Raw genomic sequence first — 19730 nt, forward strand, 5'->3', positions numbered from 1 at the left:
CTGACGTTGAATTGGTTGAATTGAAACTTAGAATATGTATGTTTGTTAGATTAGTTGAAACTTATGAGTTTTGTTTTTTAATCCTTTGTCTTCTGCAGTGTCTAGTCAGAAATCCGGTGCTAGAGCGCCCTCTGGAGTCCGTGTTGAGGACATCATCGGTCCGATCAAGGAAGGTTCCGACTCGGTCCAGAAAGAGCTCAAGACAATCAACAGTAGACTGGCGTTCATGGTCCAACAACAATCCCAATCACGTGCTTCCTCTGGCGCCCTCTCTCGGTTTGATTGGTTCATGCTTGCCGCGTTTCTCGTCCTCGGTCAGATAGTCTCGGCGTATTTCCTAAGATCGTGAGTGAGTTGGTATGTTTCGTCGTGACATCTGTGATTTATTGTTCAGGTTGATGTTTTGATTAGGGTCTGGTAGCACCAAGCTTGGCAATTGATAAAGCAATCATTTACAATTGATTTTAACCATTTAGGAGGCATGGTAGCTCAATTTGTAGAGCTGTGATGTGGCGGTCAAGGTCCTGGGTTCAAAACCAAGTCATTGATCTAGTGCCCATTGGTAAGAAGGCTTTTATCCTCCTTACCAGGTCCCTTGGAGAGGACCTTAACCTGTCGTTCCTTTGGTTGGTTACTAACAAGTATTCATGCTTTCTCAGCAGTCGGGTAAAGTAACAAACACCACAATCGATTGTAAAAATGATCAGTCAAATCAATTGTAATTACTTGAATTCATCCTCTGGGGCCCATTGCAGAAAGAATTGCAATCAATCACAACTCTAAAAATCATGCGTAACTTGATTTTCAACCAATCAACAGCGCGCATTTTGGACTTGCGATCGATATTTTTGACTTGCGTTTAAACGCAACTCTTTCTGCAACGGATCCCTGATCAATTGTTAAGTTTTGTCTTACCAGGTCCGAAACTGTGATAGATCTATTCTGATCAAAACAGGAGGAGCGTACTGATTTGATGTAAAAGAAAAAAGGCCAATTCATCGATGTATTCCAGTATATGGTTTGTGTGTCTGAGAAAAACTGAAAAATAAATGTTTGATTTATTAATTTTCTTTTTCAAATTAAAAAACCATACACATTGCAATAATGGTTTTGGTTGTAAGTTTATATACCTTATACATGAATGATACTTTGTTTTATTGATTTTTATTTATCTCTCTTTTATGGACAAGACAAAGATTGTTTGGTGTCAGTGGGCAGCCATTAATACTTAGCATTCTAGGTGAAATATTATAATGAATCTAAATAAGATTTTTGAGATATTAGGAAACAGTAAAAAAAAAAGGAGCTATACAGATATGGACCTCAGATTTATCATAGCAGTAATCTATCACCGACATGTATTTTTGGACATTGTGGGGATGTTGGAAAACATTCACTTTAGATCGTAGGTCAGTGGGCAACCTTGGAGTATGTCAGTTGTAAGCATACTGATTCGCATATTGTTACATGAATTTTTAGATTAATTTATTGATTGATGTTGATTACTAACAAGTCTTATCTCAGTAATGGATGCATTGAATGCTATGTAAGTCCACTCTTTCAAATCTAGGAATAAAGATTTTCATTTCTTGGAGCGTAGCTGTTCCTTTAATACTCATGCAGTCAAGTCAAGGATACTTGAGTCATTATTGCCTTGTAAATTTGATTTTTATTCCCACATTGATTTAAAGTATTAACATACAAATCATTCTGTGTTTTCTTGATTTCTATTTACCTTATTTAACACTATAATAATGATAATGATGACAACGGTTATTGTGAAATAATTTAACCAGTAGGGCAAGTGTGCAAACTTTGCGATGAACATATCTACAATACATGTACGTGTATATAAATTTGAACTCGCCATTTTGTTCCGAGAGTTTGCGAAGGACTTGTATGTTTTTATATAAAAGCTTTAGCTCTATGTACGTTATTTTGATGTAGTGTTTTTTAACGGTAAGTACTCATCGTCGTTTGTTGACCAATGATTCTTCCTACATTGATAGAGCCATCTAAATGAACAAAAAGATATATTTTTTATTGTAGAAATTGTAATCGAGTGTCTGTAGTTTCACTAGACGATAAATTGATGTGTTGTAACGTTGATAAGCATATCACTTGTGAATTGAATTAATTATAAATGTAATTGTTTTGATACGCAGATTAAGAATACTGTAAGCCTGGGTGAAGATACCTCTTATTTCAGTCACCTGGGAAATGAAATAGTTTAAAACTTTTAAGAGATTAAAAAAAATATCATTTAAAGTTTAAAAATTTGTTTCTGACAATAGGGAAAGAATACCATATCTCTACCTAGTGTAAAGGAAACTATGCTTGAGCTTTTAAAATGTAATGGATGTCGCTAAAAGTAGTTAAGGAGATCACGATCTAAAAAATGCGAGAGATGAAGGAGATTTGTCATAAAAACTGCCTGAAAGCAACAATAGTAGCAGTAAACTACACAAGAAAACCATAATTCCCATAATAGGCCATTATTATACAGTATGGTGGTCCTTTAGTTGGTGACATCATAGATAAACAATTAATAAGTAATGGCCTGTAAAGTATGGCCAAGATTGCAATTTGGATGGGATTTAGCAACTGAATTAGTGATTTTGATTTTGAAATTGGCTCCCAAAGCTTTGCGATTGATCGTACACGATTGGTTGTACATTGTAGTCAGTGCAAACAATCAGAGATGTTCTTACTGCCATTAAAGGAAATGGTCAACCAATCAGGGTCAGAATTCACTTTGATACCTCCTTGTAAGACCTATGGTCTAGCCTAATTATTATGTTGCAGGGCAAAGAATTCTGTACCTAGAAGCAAAACAGAGCAATTGCCATCGCCTTCAATTGGCAACCAATAACTAGATTTATATTTGATATTTTGACCTAGAATTAAACTGAAATTGATGGCCTGTTTCTGGATACATCATCCTTAGATTCTTATTCCTCCCAGACACATCTCATTTCCATTCTCCATACATTGGCCCAAATTCACGAAGGTGGTTTTGAAAACCAATAGTTGAATCCATGGTTTATGCAGATTTCCTGTATAAATTACGCTTAATTTAGCGCGTATCGGCGCTTGTATAAAACCTGTTACCATTCATTATATACGCTATTTTATTCATGAGTCCACTGTTTGAAGAGTGGACTCGTGAATAAAATAGCGCGGATAGCCACGGCAACAGGCGTCAATTTGGCGCACTATGACAAAAGCGCACATCAGCATTGGACTTCTTTTTTTTTTTTGGACATATATGCAGTAAAATAAGTGTAATTTACACACGAAATCTACGTAAGAATTCCGGCCAATATGTCCCATGATTCTGACATCTAATCAGTGTTATGTTGCCAAAAAATTTATTAGTTCAATTACCATTCCAGCTGGAAAATAATTATTCTTTTGCCCCGTGGATGATTAATCTTTCCCTAATCTTTGCCTAAATCTGCAACATTGGATGAAATTTTACATTGCTATAAATGGGGAGTTCCAGTGCTTTTGAGCATTTTGGGGGCTATATCTACCCCAGCTCCTATGTAATTTTGTTTCCTTGCCTAGAGAAGAGGAGTACTTCAAAATAGAAAAAACATAAAATCAGTAATTATACATAGAATTATAAACTCTTCATGAGCTTGCATTTCCATGCCTTATACTGTGGGGAAATATCGACTGAACAAACGAAACTCACATTCGGCTATTTATGTTAAACCGTTTATCGACTGTTTGTAAATTAATTTCATTCTCTACGAGGACCAATGGTTTCCATTTTTTGTGAAAAAATATATTTAAAAGGAATGACATTAGATTTTTAAATGTAGTATAGTATTTTAGAGAAGAAAGTTGTTTTATAGTTCATTTTATTTATAGCCATGAAATTTAATATGGATTTTTTTTTTCATCGTGGTGTTATGAAGTGATCAAAGATAAAGATTAATTGTAATTACATTTATATTTCGTAGACATTTAGTTAGTAACAAGCTTCCTTGCCAATTTTTCTTTACAAACTGTTATCTGTCTTGAATTTAAACTCAGTGATGATGCAACTCTAAGTCATATTTAATCAGGGGAAACAAATCCTCTTGCTTGTAGGCATACAGAACTTCAAAGTCTGTAATTTTTAGTCACAGAGGACAAACAATATAAAATTGGAATTAAAAAAAGAGAAAAGCTTTATTTGTTGAGGGTTATGGGACATGTTTGTTGTTAACAATTCATTTTAGAATGGCTAAATGAACAATTTAATTCCTCTATTTTGTTTGCACCTTGTACGAGATCAGGTTCTCTTTTATAAAGATTTACAACTATGATAACTTTCTTACTGTAGCTACCATAGGAAAGCTTGATTGTGATTGGCTGCTGAGTCCCGTTACCATGGTAGTTGTCATAGTGATAGTTGTAATTTGTTTTTGTAAAACCGGCCCCATTGCAAAAATCATATTAGGAATGCAAGGGGCTTTTAAAACTCTGTGAGAATGTGGGATTTTTTTTTGCCGAGGCAGGGTTGGTTAATTTAATATCTATTCTGTATTTTGTATCAATTTTTTTTTAGGAAGTGTATTGGCCTAGTTCTGGAGTCAAAAGTCTGCTCACACCTAGACATTCCACATAAAATGTTCACTTGCCAAAATCATACAGTATTTCTAAATTGTGCTACCACAATAGATAAATTAAACCTATAAAAAAATCAAATGAATTCTAATCGTCAGTAGTATTTTGCTTTAATCAGTCATCTGATTCCATGTCGCTGAGATTGAAGTTAAAGAGAAATTCCAGTAGTTGCAGTTAACACTGATTTCATGAGAAAGTCTGTAAAACAAGGCTTAATTGCCAGTATATCATCGAGGATCTAGATCTGGTACAGTTACATTAACTGGACTTTGTGAAATCTTGAAATCTACGCTGAAAAATGTTCACACCGAAAATCCCCAACACAGATAAGCGCACATGGGACAAAGTATAATTACTGCTTAGGGCGTCGGGCCCGACGCCCTACCCGAATCCTGTGCTTATTTGCTGATTTCTCAGCAATTACACAATTTCTTCCAAAATCCTTTGGCACATGCTTTTTATTTATACAAACAGACACTTTGTGGTCATTTCATTGGATTCTGTACGAACTCATTTTGATATAGCGTTACCAAAACTAGCATTTACCTTTAATGTCTATCTGGGTGTGATTTTTCTTTGCTTATGTCAGCAAAATTGATTGACTTTTGTTTTCTTTTTTTCTCACCAAAATAACTGTCAATATGCCTCTATTTGCTGTAAACTTCGAATCAGATGGAACTAGTGTATCTGTCATGTGCTAAAGAAAGTTATTCTGGTGTATCAATCATCATAAGCTGAATATTATTATTTTCATGAATATAAAAAGTAGTGGAAAGTCTGTATGTTATTTTTAAAACAATCAAGGGACAAGTTGTGCAGATTGCCTATGTGTATGTAAACTTTTGACTCCTAATCCGAACAATATGGCACCATTTATATTTGTTTACTAATTAGATTTCAGAAGAATACTTTAGTTGTTATATCAGTCATATCAATGATAAAATGTACAGGTATACACATTATATGCTACCAAGTGCTTGATATATTTAATTCAATCTAAAGCTTTATTATACAGACATAAACAGTAAATATATACGTTGTACATTATTCAAAATGTAGATTGATTTTTATTCACATCATTTAAATCATATTACTTTGTTTTATTTATTTTTATATTGATTTATGTTCCGTGTCTTGTTCCCACTCGCCCGATTCTCGTAACTTTCATTGCACGAAGTTTGCCCGCTTCCCAGGGGAGGGTGTCATGAAACACCTTGTCAATGATGAGTTTCACTGCCTAATGTGCTCTGAGCCAATCCGGTGCAAGGATTTCAGTAGCTTATAACAAATAACCAGTGAAAATCATGGACTAACTGTTGTGTGGAATGCTCCCTTGGCTTCAAATCACAAGTATGCTTTTGGAATTTGTTTCAAATGTGTGAACAGCTGTGCCTCACCAGTATGAACACATTTTATTGAAGAAAAACCAGTGTGTCTGGCATCGTGAGCTTGCTAGCTTGGCAATACACTCAGTATTCAGAGGATATAGGCTTTGTATTGGCTTGAGGTACTCCATAAAACCAGAGAAAAGCAATGAGCAAAACTGACTTGTCAATGCAATATTGCCAATTATAATTCGTTATTATTCACATTTTGGGGGGGGCACCCCCACCTCAGGCAACAATCAATTAGCGAGACAGTTGTGTTCATATGCTTTTAGCTGTGTTCATACAAACTAGCCAAGTTCTTTACATAAATTTCAAGTAAATTAATATCATAGAGGCATGTGTGGGTTTTTCTTGACACTATTGAGAAATTATACATACAGACATGTACACCTGTACATAATTCTTCTGGTACGTGTTCATGAAATTTGTATTCAACGTTTACCAAATTAAATCATTTTTCTTAGGTGAACTTGTGCGATGATTGGGCAATGTAACATCTCACTCTCATGGGGGTCGGTTGCACAAATAGCTGCATTGAAACACAACTAAAGAATAAAGCGCAAGTATGAAATACACACTCCTGATTGGTTCAAATTCAGCTTGAGTTCTGTTTGTGAAGTTTGCATTTGATTGCAGCTCTTTCTGTAGCAGACCCCTGACTATTCTTTGTTCTGAGTGATATAATGGTGCTCAAAATGAAAGTATGAAATTGTTTATAATCAACCAATTTACATTGTATACAGAGACATTCTATAGATTCATGATAAGAGCTTTATTATATTACAAATTCTATGAAGGCTCAATCGCCTGTGTTGTTCGTAGAGAAGAGACATTTTATGACCTAAATCACCAGCGAAAAACAGTAAGCTTGTTGTGGTCAAGCCTTAATTTTGACATGTATAGTATGTGATTGTATTTGAAGCCCAAATATTAAAATTAAGAAGAAAATTAACTGTTGTTGGTGTTGTGTGAAATATGTTGTGTGTTCTTAATAACTGTTTTCGAAATTTAATTTTGTACATATTTTTCTTTTATGTGGACTGTGAGTAAAGCTCTAATATTAATTGTCAGAAAGTTATGCTGTTTGAATATCTAAGGCTATGTGAATCTCAAATTTGCAAATTGGTGAGAGCATTTTGAAAAGCGGTAGCAATAGGGCAAATCTGATTTGCTGTGTACTTACGAAAGGCTCTGTCCCACTTGCAGATGGACACAGAACGGATGCATATAGAACACACAGACTAGCAAAATTCCAGAGGTGGCTCCATCCACTTTCATCCGCTCCAGAAATGGACAAAATTGGCAAAAGTTTGTGAAAATAGATCAGAAAAGAAAGGACGTATGAAACACACGTGTGTGCAATGAGTACACAATGGATGCTTAGCGCTCTTCAACGGATGGCATTTTTCTTAACGTTGTGCATCCTCTGCATTCCTAAGTGCATTGGAATCGGGCCTTTACTTTTGGTCGTTACTTGGTAATTCTCTTTGGTGTAATGTTCAAACTCAATGGTGTTATTTTCACACCAATGGTGTGGTCCTCTGGGGACAGTATTTGGTGTTAGTTTTAACACCCCCGTTTCTACACTGATAATTCGAAGACTTAACACTGGGTGTTATTGCCACACCTTTCCCTCCTCTTACACCAGGCTATCCCAGATGTGCAACTGGTGCTGCTTTATTTTTCTTGATTTGTGTAATGAAATGCAATTCAAAGAAAGAAGAAAGGACACTTTGTATCAAAGCTTTGAAGATTTACTTCATATTTTTATTCACTTATTACAATTTAAACTAGATTCTAGATACGTTTTCAGCGCTTGCATTTCAAAGCAGAAACGGTCAGGTCCCAGTGAGCTAAAATATATGAGTCACTTATGTTAACAAACCAACCCCTCCCCCCAATAAAAAAGAGGGAAGCAAAACAACCGATCAGATTCAAGAATATTATTATATCTTATTTCAATGTGATGTAACTTATTAGTTTCTAGTCACGTTTTCAAACTAAGATAATCAATTATGAATCAGTTCATTTGATAGTAAAACAAACTTTTATACAACTGAAGGAAAGTGCTATTGCAGTGTATTTATTCATGCATCTCGAAACCAAATGGGATGAAGAATTATATAAAACTAATCAGGGCTTAAGCGAAACCATCCTGATCTGTGAACAGGGCGCGTCCCTCCAACTAGACAAGAATATGCCCCACAATCGGGTGTTGATTAATCGAAACCATGCGGATCTATAGAGGTAGGATAACCGTTGTTTGGAATAACCAAAATATTACTGTATCCGTCCATTAGATAATCTTATCTAATAATCTCTTGAAGCGTACAAGTTCAAGTGTCTTTTTAAGTCCAAACTCAGACTCCATCTTCCTGTAAAAGACCAGGGGTGCCGATATGGACATCTCCTTGAGTCCCAGGAGATCTTCGCCATCCCAGCCCTTGAACCAAGGCGTCAGCCTGGGAAACCCGTTCTCCTCGATCCAGTACAAAGCCTGCTGATTGGTCCATTTGATGACGTTGCTGCTGCACACCGGCGCGAGCCCTTTCCAGCTGGTTGTCGGCACGCCCGCGAAGCCGCCGTTCGCCCTGTGATGGGCCGCTTCGGGTGATTTCTCAACGGGGACGACTCCTGCAGGTAGTCCGTTGCTTTCTAGAATTTAAAAGGAGAAAATGTAAGGAAGAGTATTTATGCTCAATTTAAGTAACGTGCGATGTCATTTTGAGGCAGTATGCATGTTTCTACGGCCCAGATATATCATTTAAAAGATAATGATATGCATGTGATCATAGTCAGTCAGAGGCTGATAATCTAGATGAGTGATATATAGCTCAAATAACTCCTGACAAAGCATTGCTGGCATCGATAAGTCAATATCTACATTAGACAGGTTTGAAACAAAAACCTCACTCGGTGTTTATTCATGTTTGACTATTCATGTTTGACTAATCATGAATATATATACAATGGAAGACTTCCAGTGCCCAAATATAACAATTAAAACAGTAAGATATGAAGATATCGGGTGTTGAGGAAAAAACTGTCATCGGTATGTCTACATCTTCAGTAGATAAGCCTAGAAGGGGATAACATATACTATAACCGTTTCATGAATTGGGTATTACCACATGAATAATGTGATTGACCAATCAGAGACCTGAAATATTGGCATCTGGAATATAGAAAAATAACCACAGGTAAAACATCATGCTTGTTGCATCAGTACATTAATATCTACAGTAGATGATAAAGAATTAAAGTTGTATTGTTTCTTTGACATGCATATGATATCATCCCATCATGATGAACCAAAATTGTATATTCTTGTGCCAAAACTGAAAGAATTCCTGCCAAGACAAATCATGGCAAGTAATATGATTCTTATTAGAACAAAAATCTCTTTGTTCCTGGGAAGAAGAGCCATTATATAAATTATAATTTATTTATTTTTCCTGCTTGTTGTCACAAGGCATGCATGCTATCGCATGTAATTGAAGGATATGGGTGGGGCTGCAGCCACTTCAACAAAAACCTAGATATTTTTGTCAAAAAAATCGAGCTGATTCAACTTTTTAATAAGTTGTACTGATATTTACTCGTCCCTTCGCTCCCTTGCAAATTTTCATAAAATACGGCGCCCAATCGAAAACTCAGCCTCCTTGAATATGTTGCCTACCCTCATTTCGCCCCTCTTAACATGCCTATAATGGCCAAAATCAGAGCACAGTAAAAATCTGCTTGTTAATCGTTTATCCTTACCATCGGTTTCACCTGATTTATCCTCGTCCGATGACGTCTTTCCAGCCACGGCCTTGCTACCACCACCATCGCCTGACGACTTGCAACCCCTGTTGGCCAACTCGCGTATCAACAAGTGTCCGTTCTTGTCCACCAAGTCCAGTTTGTACATTTCTATGTAGAACTTTGTGCCCAGCATGGCCCCAAGCCAGCCATTGGGATCGTAGCCATTCTGCATCTTAAGAGGCACGACTGGCTTGCGTAGTTTGTAGGTGTACTCCGCCTCTGTATTGATGTTTCGGGAGGGGAGAAGAAAACAAGAGAGGAACTTTTTTTATACGATAATTCATCATCTATTACTTTTCCAACAAAGAGGAAGGTGAGATTCAGGAGAGGATGAGATTTTTAAAAAGGAAGAAGAGGTAGCAGGAGAAAGTAAGAAAACAAAATAGGAGGAGAAGAAGAAGGAGGATGAAGAAGAAAAAGAAGAAGGAAGAGGAGAAGAAGAAGGGGAGAAGTAGCTGAAGAAGAATTAGAAGGAGGAGAAGAAGAAGAAGACGAAGAAAGAAAGAAAGAGAAAGAAAGAAAGAAAGAAAGAAAAGAAAGAAAGAAGAGTAGTAAAGCAGTAATATTAATACTTGTTTTATTTTCAAAAGAGATATATTTACCCGTACGGCAAGCTGGGCTGTCCTTGTATTTCTCAGAGAAACATAACACGACTACTGCTGCATTTTCAACAGCATGTGCCATAGCTTCCAACGTTGAGCCACCTGTCAAAATAATTTGACAAATAATGTAATATAGTGAATATTGTCTCCCTGATTGCCAGCGAGATTCCTAAATATTGACTAATTTTCGAGTGCAGATTTTCTCAAAAATTAATATATATCTATTACTTTCATTGAATTGTGTATATTGAGAAAAATCTTTCTTCATTAAATCCCCCCTGAAAAGATGAAAGATCAAAACAATTATTAATTACTGAGAATAACGATAGGGGGAGGGGCAATATGGTATGTGCTGCAAAATTTCATAAGTTGTAATAGAGCGGAAATTTAAACTCTTTCATACAAAAAAATAAAACTTGATGATAAATTTTGATAAACCATTCAGAAAATAATATCATAATGCATACCTTTCCTAATCTTATAATGATAAGGATGATGACGACGATGATGATGATGATTAAGATGATGTCTATGACCATGATGTTAATGTTGGTGATGGTAGTGACGATAATGATGTGGATGATGATATTGATAATGATTGTACTGCTCATAATGGTAATGACGGTAATTTTGACGATGATGATAATGATGATGATGATTATGATGATCATAATGATCATGATGATTATGGTGATGACCATATGGCATTATAGGCTGATAAAATTACCCATCTGTTCCACGTCAATCCACACTTCAAAGCCGTTTGCCTTCAGCAGCTCATTGACGGCCAGTATTTCTCTCTGTACATCCCATTGGTAACTCAGCATGACGTAGTTTGTTAACGATTGTTTTCCTCCATTTGATGAAGTTGATCCTTTACCAGCTGTCTGGCCCTTACCGTTGATGGCGCCCTTTTAAAAGAAGGGTCAATATTCAAACACGTTAATGGAGGGGTTCGTAGTGGAAAGAGAGATGATTTTTAATGAGGTATGCTGTTTTGGGTCAATTGTCATAGACTAAGTCAAGCAAGCCAAAAAATACCTTGTCATTTTTATGCCAATAATCAATTTAAAAAGAAATGATAAAAAAGAAATGATAATAGCGTGTAAGGAGTCAGAAGGGGTAGACTTCAAAGAAAATAACATGAAATTTATCTAGCTAACATAATTACAATTCAATTATTCAATCACAATTACTACTTTGGGTCAAAATTTTGGAGGAGAAGTAGCCATATCGTATTTTATCAGATGAAGGTTGGAGAAGATGAATAGCATCAAACAAATTTCACATTTCAACCCCTTTAAATCTAAGCTTTAAAACTTTCTTTTCAACCATTCGAGATCTTAATTTAATTCATCCCATAATATTTGCATCAATTGCATGTACTACAATAGCCCATGTTCAATTTTCTTGAAATCTTACTTGCATCTTAACATATATCTTTATTTCTTTCCTTTTTGTGTACTTATTATTTTTGTATGCTTGTAGTATTTTAATGGAATTGAATAAATCAATGAAAGAAATTAAATTAAATGACAAGTTATACGAATTGGACCATCTCTCTGCCTTTTAGCAATATGTGCTCAGCAGGATGGAATAGGCTGATGTTATAAAGTGCCTGCTTGAGCATTTATAATCATCTTCGTCACTTTCATACCTGTTTTGCAAGCTGGTCGGAAGTAAGGGCGCCAACATTCCATAAAATAGACTGACACTGTCGACTGCTTGCTTCATTTTGTGCTAACCGTTGAACAGCTAGAACAAAATAAATTACATATTACGTGCATTGCATGTTTATGGCAAATTTTAACTTGGGAGCATTTGGGAATGTATTTTTCATGTCATAAATATCTCCCTTTCTTCTTCTTCTTTCGCATCTATTCAGCTGGCTAATTGTGAAATTTTAAGTAACCGTTTGATTATTATCATAACGATGCATGAAAGTAAATAGCCTATTTTCTTTTTCTCAGCATCATCATGATTTTCAATATAATTATCATACAGGGGCCGCGGTACGATTAATGAAAAATCGCAATCTTAAGGTAAGTTATACATTTCTGTACACATTTCTTGAAAAAAGTGGGAGGAGGGGGGGTCCCAGCCCGCGCCCCAAAGTTGGTCAATGACCCCTGTCATTATCACCATGATAATGATGATGATGATCTTCATCGTGATCATGACAAATTAATCGATTTCCATCAGAAATATTACTATCATTATTATCATCTCCATCTCTTTTATTTCTTTTTACCTTCCATACATTTTTTCTCCTTCTTGATATCTTCTTTATTGTCCTGATTGAATGATAGTATCCATAAGGTTTGGAGGGCTTCTTTTCTTTCATCATCCCATCCATCGATCAATGAACCAAGGTGAGGAAGGATTCCTGCTTGCACAAATTTCCTCTAAGTGAAAAGAGGAACCAACAATAAATATATTAACAGCGATTATAACAACGACAACGAGGATTATGATGATGATGATGATAATAATAATATTGATAATAACAATTATTATTGATAATATTATTGATAATAATATTATTGATAATATTATTGATAATAATAATATTAATCATTATTTTTATCATCATCATCATTATTACTGTTACATTATTATCATTATTCTTCTTCTTATTAGTATTATTGTTATTACATTATTATCATTATTGTTATTTTTCATTATTATTATTATAATGATGATGATGATGATGACAATAATATTAATAACAACAATGATGACAAAAATACAATGGTGAAGAAAACAACTATAATGATAAAGATAGTACATGATAACAAAAATATTGAACAAAAAAAAACATGATTATGACATTACTAGTTACTAGTATAAGTAGTACTAGTACTACTACTACTAGCAGTAGTAGTAGTAGTAGTAGTAGTAGTAGTAGTAGTATAGTAGTAGTAGTAGTAGTAGTAGTAGTAGTAGTAGTAGTAGTAGTAGCAGCAGCAGCAGCAGTAGTAGTAGTAGTAGTAGTAGTAGTAGTAGTAGTAGTAGTAGTAGTAGTAGTAGTAGTAGTAGTAGTAGTAGTAGTAGGAGCAGTAGTAGTAGTAGTAGTAGTAGTAGTAGTAGTAGTAGTAGTAGTAGTAGCAGTAGTAGTTGCAGCAGCAGCAGTAGTAGTAGTAGTAGTAATAGTAGTAGTAGTAGTAGTAGTAGTAGAAGTAGTAGTAGTAGTAGTAGTAGTAGTAGTAGTAGTAGTAGTAGTAGTAGTAGTAGTAGTAGGAGCAGTAGTAGTAGTAGTAGTAGTAGTAGTAGTAGTAGTAGTAGTAGAAGTAGTAGTAGTAGTAGTAGTAGTAGTAGTAGTAGTAGTAGCAGTAGCAGCAGCAGTAGTAGAAGAAGAAGTAGTAGTAGTAGTAGTAGTAGTAGTAGTAGTAGAAGTAGTAGTAGTAGTAGTAGTAGTAGTAGTAGTAGTAGTAGTAGTAGTAGTAGTAGTAGTAGTAGTAGTAGTAATAGCAGTAGTAGTTACAACATCACAAAATTTGTCCATTATAAAAGATCGAAAATATGTTATTTTCTAAGAAGTTAATATTCTTACCTTGTTCCCGTCATTCGCTGCTAAATGTTGTATCGCTTCGACGACTTCGATAGCAAAGTGATCGGTATTGGGCGAGTAATGATCGGATTTTTCCTTGTCGTCTGCTAGCGTACTTTGGAGAACATTTACCATAAATTCAGCATTCTTTGGGCTTGTGTTCAATTTATCATTCTCATCTTCAGTCACAATGTAGGCTAGGATATTCAAGGCCTGTGAAGTATAGACGTAGTTACACAATAATTGCGAAACATTTTTTTTTAATTACGGTAATCTCAGAGGCCGCGGAACGGTTTTCAAAGTGGGAGGGGGGAGGGGCTAAGCCAAAAGTAGGGGAATGACCATGCAGAAAGTCCCACTCATAAATTTTTACGTTTTTGTACACGATTTTAGAAAAAAAGTGGGGGCTGAAGAGCCCCCCCCCCCCTCTCCCGCTTCCGCGCCCCCTGAATCTATAAGGAAATTCCGCAGGTCTTCACTAATTAGAGCAGCAAGGAAATACGAATGTTTGTTAGCTAAAATTTACAAAATATTTCATAAAATTGAACGAATATTGTTGAATTATTAACTCAATATGTCGGCATGTCTTGCTAATTTGACTTTTTACGGAATTGTGTTCAAGGGCGAAGAGGTCGACATTGCTGAAGGTAACACGTCATCATGACGACATCTTCTTTTTAGAAGTCGACTTTGCATGATACTGTCGCAATGTAGAGTTGATAAATATGATAAGGTAAATATATATTCCTTAAATGAATAAGTGTTTGGTACCGCAAAATCGTTAAATATCCTTAAGAAACGGAAGCTTTTCGACACGCACGCGGTTTAGCGTCAATCGTCTCTTCCGGTTCTATCATACATGTACATTTTTTTGCTATTGCGTTTTTGTCATTTTCACTCTGATGAGTGCAAAGTCGACAAGCTTCAGTATGTTCGGTTTTTGAGGATATTTTACGATTCGTTTACACCTCGCCATCTTGCTGATACCTTAACGGAAGGAAGCCTCAAAAGTGTCATCTACTTTAAATCCCAGATGGTGAGACACGTTACCTTGCCAAGTCGACTCACAGAACACATTTCATAAAAAGCAACATGTCTTCATCCATGGAAAGACAAAGACACATCATGAATAAAGGCCACCGCACACGGATTGACATGCGACTAGATTTTGAAATAAAACATTAAATTCTGATGCAGATATTGAGACATTATGGAACATCTTACTTTGTAAAGTTCTAATTCATCATACATACTTCAAATATGTGACTGTCCTACCATTTTTTTATTAGAATGAAAGCGAATTAAATATCTATAATTCGTGATGACGTCTATGTCAGCGTACGATTGGCTGCGATTTGAAAGCAATTGGCCTTTCCTCCAAACTAAAGGCTTGCAACCATCCAAAATGGTTAGTTCATTTGAAACTGAAATAAAAAAAGACGCATTTCAGATAGGCCTACATTTGAAGAAAATAAGAAAAATGCGATTTATTCCAAAATCGGATCGTAGACCAATCATCAGGTGTGCAGAGATTAAGATATTATATCGTCATGCATGGTTATCTATCATATATTTCGCCATGTCAACATATAATTTTTTAAGTCGACTCTGCAAGACAACATAATCTCACCATGTCGACATGATAACGCCATTAAGTCGACAGGGCAAGATAAAGATTTTCTATATCTACCATGGAAAGCTGCTTCATATAAGTTTTTAAATGAATAAAGATAAATATATATACCTTCGCCCGGAGAACGTATGAGTTGCTTTCAAGGAAAGTTTGAATGTAACTTGCAGCATTATGCATTCGTAAAACTTCCCTGTTATCGGGATAGTTCCTGAAAACGAAAGAGAAAATGCTTAAATGTAAAATTTTCTTTTTTTTACTGAATATTAGCTCTTACTTTTGTTTATTTTGTTGCGTTTTATTTCAACATTAGCAATATAATTCACTAAATATTTCATAATGCCATCTGTGTTCCATTTAATACTAGACAGATTCAATTTTGCGACACGCTGGCAAGAACTTAAATGCCCACCCCCCCCCCAAAAAAAAATGGTATATATTTTTAGAGGATTAGTTGCTTTTTCTTTTTCTTTAATTTCATATCATTCCTAAAGCTGAAATTTACCTCAGGCGATTACATATGATTTTTGCGACACGCTGGCAAAAAAAACCCCCTGCTAAATATTTTTAGAGGATTAGTTGCTATTTCTTTTTCTATGATTCCTTAAGCTGAAATTTACCTCAGGCAATTACATATGATGCTAAATATCTTTTTCAAGAACTCTTTTCTGGACATCCATCTCGTTTGCTCATCGTCACCGTTGAGGGCGTCACACGAATAGAAAGGATCGTTGAGTATCGATAGCAAGGCGGGGAGACATCGTCTGCCCATGTCTTTGCAAAGTGCCTGGTTCACCTCTGTGAATCGTTGGGTTGCATCCAACAACAAATTAACAGCAATATATTGACCAGGATACGTCAACTTTATCAAAAAGAAAGAAAAGGGAAAAGTAGTCAAAGATGATGTATAGGAAAAATGACAAACTTACATTTCTGAATTGCTATTCATATTTTGAAATAAATTTTTCTGAGATCTTTCGAAAAGTGCTACATTATGATAGAGACTGCATATATAAGGCCTGTCTATGAAAAAAAGTGTTGTTGTTGTCGTTATTGCTTCTTCTTTTTTTATCCTCATATTTCCTGATAATGGTAACGATGATGATAACATCAAAATTATTTGAATAACATTTTTCTTTCATGTTTAAAACTGAAAAAAAATGTAGAAATTAAAGTTGCAAAAAACAAACACCTAACCTGGTCTTTGATGTCTATTTGATTGAGCTTGAGCCAGACTGTAGCGAAGAAATCTGCAAATCCTTTCTCGGTTGCGATCTTCGCAAATTGGCAACTTATACGATCGACTCGTCCAATGGCACTCAGCTCACGTAGGTTCATGAGGACATTCACCTCAGCAAAGGACTCGGCTTGTAAGACCGTATTCATTATTCGTTCAGCAAGCTGAAATGATTATCACATAATAATGATAATTTTATATAAGTATGATTTTATAAGGGTCAATATTGGTCTATGCACGTTCTATCAATATATGCCCAATGCCAATGACTCAAAGCTTTCAACCCAATTTGGAGAGCAAGATAATGTGAATTTTACGTAAATTATACCAAGTGCAATATAAATAGAGAATGAGAGGATTAGGTTTACATATATACTTGAATTTTGTTAAGGAATTATCAAGTTCATGCAAAAATTTTAATGTAAATAATACAGTCTCAAGACTAGGCCTAGAATGAAATTAGTGGTGCTTTATATCAACATCTATAAAGGATAATGATTAAATAATATCATTTAAAAATATATTCAAATAATAAGTCATGACTGAGTAAAGATTTGATATATGCCCATTTATGTTGTACCCATTTAGTATCCAGTGCTCAAAATTTGTATATGGCATGAGATGGAATACGATGTTCCACATGGTACTTAGCTTGATAGGCCAACAGGGTTCGTCAGTTATTCAGTATAATATATTTCACTTATTCTTCAATACATTTCGTCATGCATGCCTTTCAGAAATTGAAGAATCGTAGAATAGTATACCTTTATCATATTATCTCTCTTATCGCCATTCTCCCCCTTTTGATTGTTGTTCTTCGATCGGAATCGGCTCAAGGTGACGCTATCCGAAAGATGCCGATGACACATTCCGAAGTCCTCGGTCGTGAATCGGGAGACATCGGCATTTCCCGCTTTGTGTATTCGGTTCAGTTCTTGGATGTTTGCCGATGATACCGGAGACGCGAGGTGAGTCGAACCTTGCATGCTCCCTGGAAACGGTGGCATCTCCGCAATGGTTCCCATCGTACCGCCCGACGACATGGACATCTTCCTAGTCGTAACGGTGGTCATCATTTGCGAAGTGCCGTCGGAGAGACTCGGCACCTGTGACGTCGAAGTCTCCGTCGTCACCGTCATCTGTTGCCCCTGGCCTGCTGCAGCTGCCTTGGAAGCTGCTTCCATTGTGGCTGCCAATGCGGAGGCGACTGACCCGGCATTTTCCCCAAGAAGTCCCTGGCCGATTTGGCAAGGGCCCGACGACGAAGACGACGAACTGGAGTACGAACTCGCCATCATGCCCGATGGTAATCTCGTCGTGTTCGATGACATCGACGAAGAGGAGGAAGACGCACTGCTCCCACCGCGCATTTGCATCGTCTGTTGTCTGCCATTGCCCTTCCCGAATCCCTGAAAGCTGGCTTGGTGTCCACCCCCTGACATGATGCCACTAGAAACTTCTCAGTCAACACACAATTTGAAATATCCCTCTGATCAAATACCACTTCGATCATCCACTACGAGAATCGCTACTTTCATCTTGTCCACTAAACCTTGTATCCGGATCTTGCATGTGATGCCAACTAATGTGATGAAGAGCAAAGCACCTCTCAGACGGAAACGCCAGATTAATCAATTTTCATTCATTTATTTATTGACGTTTTCTTTAATAGACAGGGTTGTCCAATTCAAGACCAGTTAGAGCTAGTTATGCCGATGTTACAAAGAGCACCTCGCTTCAGGTGAGGGGTCTACGGACGTCAGATCAGCTGAAACACAGTAGCATATGCAAATGGTTGTATAATCTACACGCTCGTTATCTAATATAATATTATCACCTTCACAATGATGATGAGTGTACGCTGTACTTCGTCAACCTAAGATATGAACTTCGTCACAGTCCTGGCAAAACCGACATCGCATGAATAAAATCCTTAATGCAAAGCTATTACCAAAATCACTAGTAATCCTTAATCTTGAACGTTTCCACACGGAGAGAGAGGTATTCCGATGTTGGCTAGTTGCAGCAGATGAAGTGGACTTGGATGACTTTGTTCGAGCACACACGACACATCTATACCACATGCCAGTGTAGAGGTCGGTGAAGGCCATTCGGCGTCTCGGAGAGAAATGAAATGATATATTCTTGTTATGAGGTCATGGGATAATCGTTACGCCTTCTGGCATGTGTGTAATGAGAACCCAACGCAGATATCTGGGGGTTAATTGGAGAGGGGAGGAAAGGGGGTATTGGACCTCTCTTTTGTTCCTTCGGGAATGCGGCCTAATTAGCTGAAGTGATCTGATAGGTTTTGATTGCTATATAATTTCCATTAATTCATTATTGATATTATTATTATCATTATATTATTAATGCAGATGGCATGAGTGTGTACAGTATAATGATGTAATAACAAAGGAAGAAATGTGAAATGCAATTAATATATGAGCTGAATGTGTCGAAAAAATGATATTAGTGGATGAATGTCTAATTCATGCTACAAATTAGTAAATACGTTGCCATGCTATTTACAGGTTTGATCTTGCATGAAATGACAGCTGATAGCATGCTTCAAACGACAATGACTCCAATTCCTAAGGGACCATGGGCTAATATGGGAGATTCGTGCAACTTTCGGGCAATTACATTCAGCAGTGTAATTGGGAAAGTGTTGGAGTTGGTGATTATGAAAAGAGAAATTAATAATCTATATACTAGTGAGTTGGAGTGTGACTTCAAAGAAGCGTTGTCAATAACAATACGCACCAGTAAAAAGAGACAGTGTCAAACTTTGTTCACGAAAAGAGTAATGGATATGGTTTGGTATTGGACGCAAGCAAAACCTTTGTTAGAATTAATTTTGTTAAGTTGTTTAATTCATGTTATACGAAGGGTT

The 19730-nt window shown here is 36.2% G+C and overlaps 2 protein-coding genes across 2 annotated transcripts in view; one reads left to right on the forward strand and one right to left on the reverse strand.

Moving 5' to 3' along the window:
• The window catches only part of LOC121421539 (oxysterol-binding protein-related protein 8-like), a 39871-nt gene extending 37655 nt beyond the window's left edge, over window positions 1-2216 (forward strand). The window contains exon 18 of the mRNA XM_041616283.1: window positions 99-2216. Within this exon, the coding sequence (XP_041472217.1) occupies window positions 99-349 (251 nt within the window). The 3' untranslated portion in view covers window positions 350-2216. The remainder of the gene's footprint in view (window positions 1-98) is intronic.
• Window positions 2217-8171: 5955 nt separating this feature from the next.
• Window positions 8172-19033, reverse strand: LOC121420981. Its single transcript, XM_041615548.1, has 11 exons — window positions 17599-19033; window positions 16795-16998; window positions 16218-16459; window positions 15712-15808; window positions 13971-14180; window positions 12669-12822; window positions 12075-12172; window positions 11145-11328; window positions 10418-10519; window positions 9771-10034; window positions 8172-8663 (listed from the first exon to the last, which is right to left on the reverse strand). The coding sequence occupies exons 1-11, from the start codon at window positions 18274-18276 to the stop codon at window positions 8305-8307; spliced, it is 2592 nt and encodes an 863-aa protein (XP_041471482.1). The 5' UTR covers window positions 18277-19033; the 3' UTR covers window positions 8172-8304.
• Between the last annotated feature and the right edge of the window lie 697 nt (window positions 19034-19730).

The sequence above is a fragment of the Lytechinus variegatus genome, chromosome 9 (assembly GCF_018143015.1).
Source record: "Lytechinus variegatus isolate NC3 chromosome 9, Lvar_3.0, whole genome shotgun sequence".
Lineage (NCBI taxonomy): Eukaryota > Metazoa > Echinodermata > Echinoidea > Temnopleuroida > Toxopneustidae > Lytechinus > Lytechinus variegatus.